General features: G+C 34.2%; 1 protein-coding gene across 1 annotated transcript; it reads right to left on the bottom strand.

Moving 5' to 3' along the window:
• Positions 1 to 493: 493 nt before the first annotated feature.
• On the bottom strand, positions 494 to 1,808 carry LOC120068432 (3-isopropylmalate dehydratase small subunit 1-like). The gene has a single exon (XM_039020199.2). The coding sequence runs from the start codon at positions 1,635 to 1,637 to the stop codon at positions 777 to 779; it is 861 nt and encodes a 286-aa protein (XP_038876127.1). The 5' UTR covers positions 1,638 to 1,808; the 3' UTR covers positions 494 to 776.
• Positions 1,809 to 9,628: the final 7,820 nt, after the last annotated feature.

The raw sequence follows: 9,628 nt of genomic DNA, 5'->3' as shown, positions 1-9,628 counted from the left end.
AGCAAGACATCCCAGACTAGGTTTCAGTCCCAAATTTATCAGCTAGACTTGAGACTGCCACTCAATAATTCAACCAGTAGGGCCCTAGGATTGATAAGTACGAAATTTTAATTACGGATACTTCATTCATATTGAAATCACATAGAAATCAAACGTAAGAGTCAACATCAAATCATCTACAACCAGAAAAACGCATACAAGCCCCCCAATGTGCTCTCAATTATTAGAAAGATGAACAAATTCCACATTATTTAAAAGTGGAGAAGTTCCTAAATATATAATTAGGACATCTTCCTTGGCAGAGACCTTTTGGATGAAATCTAAATACAAAACTACACCGGTTTAAGCAGAAATGGACAATATCATACTATTATTGTGTGAAAAACAAATAGATATCCGTTGACATGACAAGTATAAAAGCCCCAAGATTTCCATGGAGTAGCAGGAGATCAGAACTTTGAAAGACAAGCAAATCCAAATACTGGACAATATGTCATCCCAAGATCAAACTTTCCATAACTTGTAATAAAACTATGACATAATGCCTGCTCCTAAAGAAGCTAAGGCTACAACGGACTCATCTCAGACTTCAATTCCAAAAGCAATCATTTTTGCTTCCTTAATTCAGTCTGTATTATTAATTCATTAATACACGTTACCAAGACAGATACTTCTACAGAATTCTAAGCCCAGTAGCAAGCAAAGAAATAACTTGAACAAACAAAACGAAAATTACTTCCCACGAACCCAAAAACTTAAATTCAACTTCATTGCGATTAGCTTGGAATCATACCCGTTTTCCTTGCATATGCGAAAATCCCACCGGCCTCGATAACAGGACCTGCATCCCCAATAGGCTTGAGCTTGTATTCTTTCCCTGTCGTATGGTTGATCAAGCGGCTTTTTCCGAGCTCGATTGTCACCACATCGCCGGTCTTACATTCATCGCAAATCCTAGTCTCCGATTCTAATGGATAAATCTCTCCGGTTGCCACCGAATTTCTGAAGAATATACGTGCATAAGATTCAGCAACCACAGCCACGGCGCCGGACGCTCCCAACGCAACCGGCGCGTGCTCTCTTGAAGAACCGCAGCCGAAGTTGTCGCCGGCAATTATGATGGAATATTTGGTTTTCATCTCGTCAGATTCCACGAAGCGTGTGGAATAAGATGAAGGAAGGCCGATTAAGGCGTAGGATCCGAGCTTCTCATATTCGCTGGGATTTGAGGGGACCAAAGTTAGGTACTCAGCCGGAATAATCTGGTCGGTATCGATGTTGTCTCCGACGACATAGCAGCGGCCGTGAAATGCGGTGGTTGAAGGAGCGGTGGAGGATGGTGAAGCGGTTGCTCGAGGGATGATAGTTGCAGCACGCGGCGGCGCGTGGGAGACGGCGATGGAAAGATCAAAGAGGAAACTGGAGTGGGGAGAAGGGAATTTGATGGTTTGAGGAGAAGAGAGAAAAGAAATGGAGGGTGAGGAACGTGGAGTGGGAGTGGCGATAGGGCTTTGAGACAGAAACAGTGAAGCCGCCATGGTTGTTTCTGGCCGAGAAAATGTGAGATCGAACGGGGTCTCCTTTTGGTGTTTTATGTCGTAATTAGTTTGTGCAAAATCCCTTGAAAAAAAAATCATAAAATAAAATATTCTGACTAATGACTCTACATAAACTCCATGTTGTTGGTTTCATTTATACCCTAATACGAGTGATGCAAATAACCAAAAACTAAGAAAATTAAAATCAAATCCATCGATAGTTTAGTTCAATTTTTTAGCAAAACATTAGATAGATGTTTAAATTTGGAGAAATCAAGAATTTTTTGATTGGTTTTGGTTTTTATTTGACAAATCCAACAAAAAAAAAAAAAAAAATCTAAACTGAACCGAGAGATATAAATATATCCAAATAAATCCAAAATTCCTCATATTTCCTTTCAAGTTTGATTCTTCACATAAATATAAAATATATGTATAAGAGGTATTTGATTTGAGAGAGAAAGACTACATGGAAGGAAATAATGGTACATATAATTGTTAAAATTGAAATGAAATCTTCATGCCCATTATGTTACGTAGGAAAGGAAAAGGCAAACAAATCATTTAGATTGTTTGAATTATGATTTGTTGCCAATTGTATGGGAATTTTGTCTTTGAGTAACATGGTAACTTTGAATAATTGTTATGAAAAATTTGAATGATTTGGGGAAGTAACTTTTAGCCAAAAATAGAAAAATGGACAACGGCATTTAAAAAGAAAAAAATTGAGAGTCGAACCGTATATGATCGAAAAAAAAAGTTGAACCAACGGTTTTACTCTTAATTGGATATTGGTTCAGCTTTTTTTTTAGCTCAACTAATTGGTTTGATTTGGTTCTTAGATTAACTTAAAATCGAAGAAAACCAAACCAATATCACCTCTATCTAATACCCAAAATTTTATAAAATTGGAATTAAACTTTTAAACTTTGAAATTGACGTTAGAAAAAAATTATGGTGGAAAAAGATTTATATGTTGTTTATAAATAAATTTAAACAAATTGAGAAACTAAATTTTAGTGATTAAGATAAACAAATCTATATATTTTCTAAAAGGGATTATGAAGGAGAAATTTTTTATTTCTCCGTTTGCCCCTTTTAATTGATATATCATAGGGTTTATAATATAATTTTACATTATAATTATTAGATAGAAAAATAAAGAATAAAACTCTTTTATTCATAAATTAAAGTTCTATTATTAAAATCTTATAATTAGGTTCTCTTTTTAAACTTTACACAACACGGGCAATGCACATAGTATCAAACTAGTATATCATAAATGAAAGAATGAAAATTTGAGGGCACAAAGTTAAGAAGGAAAGTGACAATAGGTATGGTTCATAGATGTATCATGCTTTTATTTTTCTCCATGTATATATTTAGATTTGTTCTCATAAGTGAATATAAAGCTTTTGTCTTCGAATTTTTAATGGTAAAAACTTACGGAGGTTGTTTTAAAATAAACTTCAAAGTTTAATGATTGAAATAAACTTTTTAAAGTTTAGAGGTATAATTGAAACCAACTCCATAATTTTAACTTGAAAATATTTATTATAATTCAACCGAATATATTTTATAAATTACACTTTTTTTCCCCTAAGATTTGAGATTAGTTTCTAAGTGCAAAAGTTATTTTTAGTTCGTAAAGTTTGCAAAATAAAAATGATGGTAAGTCAACTAATGGAAGAATGATAGAATATATTGATGTGGTAAATTTTAAATGATTTTGAAAAATTTTATCACTTATTTTATGTTTTTAGATTTTATTACTTTCCCGTTTTCATTTTTACTCTCCCCGTCCCTTTCTCTCTCTTCTGTCCCCTTTACTCTCTCCCCTCCCCTTTTTCTTATTCTCCTTCTCTCCCTCCTCAACTAGGTTTTTTTCGCATATGACCCAAATTTGTTCGGTTAATGTCAAATGATCCAGATTCTAAAAACGATGAAAAGTAACCTTTTGCATAAGTTGCAAAGTACCATCCAACGTTATTTCTCAGTAGAGCCTATCCACAATAACATATTCGCTCCCATTGCAAATTGATGAGACTCCAAACATGATTTCAATGTACATCACAAATTCTTACACATTGTTAAAATTTCACAATCTTATAACTTTTTCCAAACATGAAATGACATTTAATGTTTCATCAACTCACGATAGATGAGAACTTGCAATTGCAAATGAACAATTTAACATTAGTTAGTGATTTGTAGCATGTTAGTAAGTAAAATGTTAGTTTTCATTGTTTTTAAAATTCATATCATTGGACATTAGCGTAACAAAATTTAAATCATCCATACAAAAATCTTCTTCAAACTTCTCGTCAAATTGGTCTTATCAAAGAGTGGGAACCTATCTATGGAGTTAACCAAACATTTTGGATTATTATCCTCTAAAACTAATTGAGATCATTCTCACACAAAATTATTTGTTTTCTGCTAATCTTTGAATATTAATAAGCGTCATAGAATGTGATACACATCATCTTGAAGGAATTTATCTCCAGTTAGATTCTCATTCCATTGACCTCATTTTGAATAATCACCAATTATTTATGTATTGTAATCTTCCATCACTTAAATTACCGTTATAAGTTATTGTTTAGAAGCTCTAAGCCATTAATATTGATTTTTTTAAAAAAAAATTAATGTTGTAAAATAAAGTAGAAAAAAGAGACACAAAGAGGATACAAATATCGAAAAAATATAATATAAAATAAATAACTAACATTAGAAAATAAAAAATAAGAAATTAAAAGAAGAAATGCGCTCCAAGATATTTGGATTTCACACCAATATGCACCCTATTACAATATCCACCAAATGTCACTACAATTTGGCAAGTAAGGGGTAGATTATATAGACACTAATAGTGTGTAATCTTGACACACATGGAGTAATGGGTAAATGTCACTTCGTCTTTTAAAACTAAGAATGGGTGTCTATTTTAACATATATTATGATATTTATAATATTCCCCTTAGATACCCATATATATATATATGAAATCTGTCTCATTTAAAACCTTACTAGGAAAAAATCTATTGGAGAAAAAAAATCCTAGTGAAGAAAAAAGAGCACATATTTCAATAATTTGTATTTCTAAAAGAATACAATATATTTGTTCCCCCTCACGAACATCACATGAGATTCGTAAGTCGCTGCATTCCAATGATTTTGTAAATAAGTCTGCCAAGTTATCCTTCGAACAAATTTACCTAAACGATCAACCTCATTTTACTAAACGATCGTGCATGCTTTGCTAAACGATCAAGCACCGTCTATGCGATAGACACATCTTCTCTCTCACTTGCTTAGTCGTGGTAAACGATCGTTGTTTCCTCCTCCCCTTTACTAAATCCAACATAGTCCACACCTCCTGGATTCTCACTCCGAGAATACCGAGGTTACTGAATGGTAGTGTCCTCATTGCTGCCTGTTTGTGTTGAAGACCGTTCGGTGGTAAACAATAGCGAGATTTGGTGATTGGCTTGGCGATCACAACAATTGCGTGAGTTTCCGTTTCTAACGAGAGCAAGAGTTCAAGGGAAGAAAAGTTCTTCAAGAGGTATGTCTCTTGTTCCTTTGTTTTTAAGTTTGAAAAGCATGTCGTAATTTGTTAGATGCATAACTTGTATGTTTGTTTATGAATGCAGTATTTCTATCACAATGAATTTGGAACGATCTTGCTTCCGCTTATAGGTACTCTTTGATAAGAGTTCCTTCAGTAATGAGTATTATGTATCGAGCATTTATCAAAACGTTTTTACATTACAGAATGAACAATCTATATAACAAAGTAATAAATTATCAAGTATTTGAGTTTGGACGTTTGTTGGGTCCCCTATGTCGTCCTTGTCCATTTGTTGAGTTTGGACGTATCAAGTGGTTCATTGCACTTTTGTTTATTATATCCCAGTTGGCCACATCATCCACATTTCTTTAATGTGATATGTTCTTTAGCAGACCATATCCTATTTACACTTCGTCTACCAACTTGTACCACTCTTTTTGGTGGAAGTATTTTTACCCCGGTATACCCTGGTGGCTTTTTCCATTCGGATACGTGACCAAGTGGGTTTATTGATTCCGCATATGCTAGTACTAGGGAATCAACACTATACAATCTGCTGCATAAAGTAAACGGATTGATATTGCACTCTCTAGCTACAACAATAGCGTGCGAACACAGAATCTCCAAACACTGAAATTGCTTGCAACTACATTCTCAAGTGTTAATGCTGACTATACCATCTAATCCATCGTCCTTGACATGAAATCTATAACAATCGATTGGATTTACTCGGCATCGCCTTGCTTTGTCACACTCTAAACCCATTGTTTCCTTTGCATATATTGAGTGTGTCGATGTACTATTAAACCACATTGTTCGCCGCTCATGAAACCAACCTTAAAGTAGACCTCTTAAGTATTTGAGCGACGAAGTTATTGGTAATACTCTTGCTTCTTTGGTAATAGCATTGAAGCATTCGGCACTATTACTGGTCATGTTATCATATCAGTTCTGTTAGAGTATATCAGCAAGCAGCGGAAGCAACAAGGATCAATAAGCACTCTAATTCATTAATTTTGGCAGTAACTAAAGCATGTTCATCAATCATAAGAGGGTTTGAAGCCATACCTTTGTAGAACTCCTTAAAATCTTGATTCTTTGCTGTAATCTTCTCCGAAATTTGCTGTGAACCACCTCAAGATCTTCCCCACTATTCTCTTAGAGCTTTAGAATGAGTTGTGGGACTCAAAATCAGCTTGAATGAAAGGAAACTTGGAGGAGAACTCACTGCTACAACCCACTTGAATAACAACTTCTTCAGCCCGAATTTTTCAGCAAAAACTCTTTAGATGCCTATCTCAATTCCACTCCAATCTTCTTTATTTATTACAGGTCTTTCATGCAAAGAAGATGATTGCATGAGATGTAGCTCATGGTTGGAGTTATTGAAGCCAAACTAAGTGGGTTTGGTGTGAGTTAGTTGAAGGTTTAATGGAAAAAACCATATTTCCATTTTGTGTTGTTTTTCCAAATTTTCAATTTTTATTAAATGATTTCAAAACTCAATTTGATTTTAAAAATTGAAAATATTATTAATTTTTTTAAATTGATTTCATAAATTAATTTTCTAATAAAATTAATAAATAATTATTTAAATAATTCAATTAATTCTAATTAATTTAATATCAAATATTAAATTAATTTTACATAAATCCACATTCATATATTTAAATCATAAATATAAATTCTCATATTCCATTTAATTCTAGTTTGAACATTTCAAATTAACTTATCATGCTACTTTAAAGCTAATCCATTTACGAGCTAGTAGCGGGACCTCGCGGACCTATAGATCATGGGCTAAAACGATCCGAGATTAATTGGCTAAACTCATTACATTGAATTAAATTCAATTAACTCCCATTCGTTAACTAATGGGTCACTCCACTAAGACCCATAGTTGAACTCCCTTCACTGTAGATATATTATGTTCACTTGATATAACCATGATCAATAAGTCGATATTTCACAGGTCATTCGTAATCACAATTGGGTCAAGATCACCGTTTTACCCCTGTGAATACATCTCATTCCTTAAGTTCCCACTGACCCTCTAATGAACAATTTGATTCATAATACTTATGAATCAAGTCCTTCTCTACCATGAGAAGGTGGGCTCCGATTGTTCAAGACCTGAAATCAGAACTTAAGAGAACAACCTATCTGCTAACCCTAAATCGGGTAGGAGTGAATTCCATCTTGCAGAGCTATCTCCGGTCTTATCCCCAAAATGGAAGGCTTATTGAGCAGTGCTATTGGACTACTCTCACCCATGCAAATCAAAGAATAATCCCGAACAAATAGGAGTGCATAGCTAGCTCGGGATTAAGATTGAGTTATCCTAGGTTACTTAAAATGAAATAGTCAATTTTAACAGTAAACGGTCGTTATAAAGAAAAGTGACTATTTCGTGGTCCAGTTTATATGCAAACTCATTGCATAGGATGCCCCCACTCACATGTCTCTACATGAATGATTTGTGGATCACATCATTTGTATTACCTACAAAATGGGTTGCTTCCAATAGCGTTACCAGGATGAGATACCCAACTCCATCCATATACTTATTAAACCATTTAGGCTATATACTATTAACTTGATCTTGTTTACATCACCACATAAAGTTAAAGTATTCACACAATAACCAATGATATGTTTATTAGACTTTCATAATAGAGTGCAAACTCAACAACTTTATTGAATAAATTACTCAATAATATTTTATTGATAAATAGAATGTTTAACACGAATTGCGAGTTCTAGGACATTCCCAAAAATCTCCCACTTGGACTAAAACTCCAGTGAGAACAAATATATACAATACAATGTTGAGAAACATAAAGGAAAAATACAATAAACTAGGGCATCTTTAATACCATAGATATTCTCCCACTTGCCCTAGATTATATTGCTCGGAGTCCTAGTCCAACCAGGTGGCCCTCAAACACTTTAGCCAAGAGGGCCTTTGTAAATGGATCAGCAAGGTTGTCTTCAAAGGCTATCTTTGTGACGATCACATCTCCTCCGTGTACTATCTCTCTGATGAGATGGTACTTTCTCTCAATATGTTTTCCATGTTTGTGACTCATTAGTTCTTTCGAGTTGGCAACAGCACCACTATTGTCAAAATACAGTGTGATAGGTAGGTGCATATCTAGAATTACTTCCAAATCAACCAAGAATTTGCCTAGCCCTATTGCTTCTTTAGCAACTTCACATGCGCCCACGTATTTTTCTTCCATTGTGGAGTCAGCGATACAACTTTATTAATGCTTCTTTAAACTATATCTCCTCCATTGAGAGTGAAAACTGATGCTGAAGTAGATTTCCTTGAATCTATGTCAGTCTGGAAATCAGAATCAATGTATCCTGTGAGGATCAAATCCTTAGTCCATACACAAGTATATAGTCCCTCGTTCTTCTTAGGTACTTGAGGATGTTTTTTACAGCAGTCCAATGACTGTGTCCTGGATTGGATTGGAACCTGCTAATGATTTCAACTACAAAGCATATGTCAGGGCGTGTACACAACATTACGTACATCAAACTCTCAACTGCAGATGCGTATGGAATTCTTGTCATTTCTTCAACATCTTGAGGTGTCTTAAGACACTGTTCCTTTGACAAATGAATTCCATGTGTAAAAGGTAACATACATCTTTTGGAATTTTACATATTATATTTTGACAACATCTTGTCAATATAAGATGCATGAGATAGTGCTAGAGTTCTATTCTTTCGATTTTGAAAGATCTGTATTCCTAGAACGTATTGAGCATCACCCAAATCTTTCATTCGGAATTGTGTTGTTAACCATCTCTTTACAAGATATCATCAATATAAAGAACTAAAAATGCTACACTCTTATTGGCTATCTTCTTGTATACACAAGGTTCGTCAACATTCTATTCAAAGCCATAAGATTTGATCACAATATCAAACCTTATATTCCAGGATCTTAATGCTTGTTTCAATCCATAAATGGATCGTTTAAGCTTACAGACTTTTTGTTCCTATCCTTGTTCGATGAACCAGACATAAAAATACTTTCATCAAGATAGTTGTTTAGAAAAGCTGTCTTGACACCCATTTTCCATATTTCATAGTCATAATATGTGGTAATGGAAAGAAATATTCTAATTGACTTTATCATGGCAACAGGGGAAAACGTTTCTTCATAATCAACCCCTTCTCTCTGGATAAAACCTTTTGCCACGAGTCTGGCTTTATAGGTTTGCATCTTGCCAGTTTGGTCTCATTTCCTCTTGTAGATCTATTTGCAACCTATAGGTTTAACCCCATATGGTTGATCTACAAATTCTCAGAAAGAGTTGAAGTACATAGACTCCATTTCAACGTCTATGACTTTTATCCACTATTCCTTGTCAACATCTTCCATTGCCTGTTAAAAGCTCTTCGAGATTTGAACTTTCAAGGATGAAAGTTCTGAAGGTGGGAAGAATGTAACATCCCGATTTTTTAGGAAAAATTAAGTTAATTATCTCAAATTGCTGAG

The sequence above is a fragment of the Benincasa hispida genome, chromosome 12, assembly GCF_027475165.1.
Source record: "Benincasa hispida cultivar pf3 chromosome 12, pf3_genome.v1.1, whole genome shotgun sequence".
Classification (NCBI taxonomy): domain Eukaryota; kingdom Viridiplantae; phylum Streptophyta; class Magnoliopsida; order Cucurbitales; family Cucurbitaceae; genus Benincasa; species Benincasa hispida.
Note: the sequence above shows the minus strand (reverse complement) of the source record. Positions and strands in the feature narration are given on the sequence as shown.

What these genes read in the sequence shown, in the direction of transcription:
- LOC120068432 (XM_039020199.2), bottom strand. Translation starts at nt 1,637, where the DNA reads ATGATTTTTTTTTCAAGGGATTTTGCACAAACTAATTACGACATAAAA.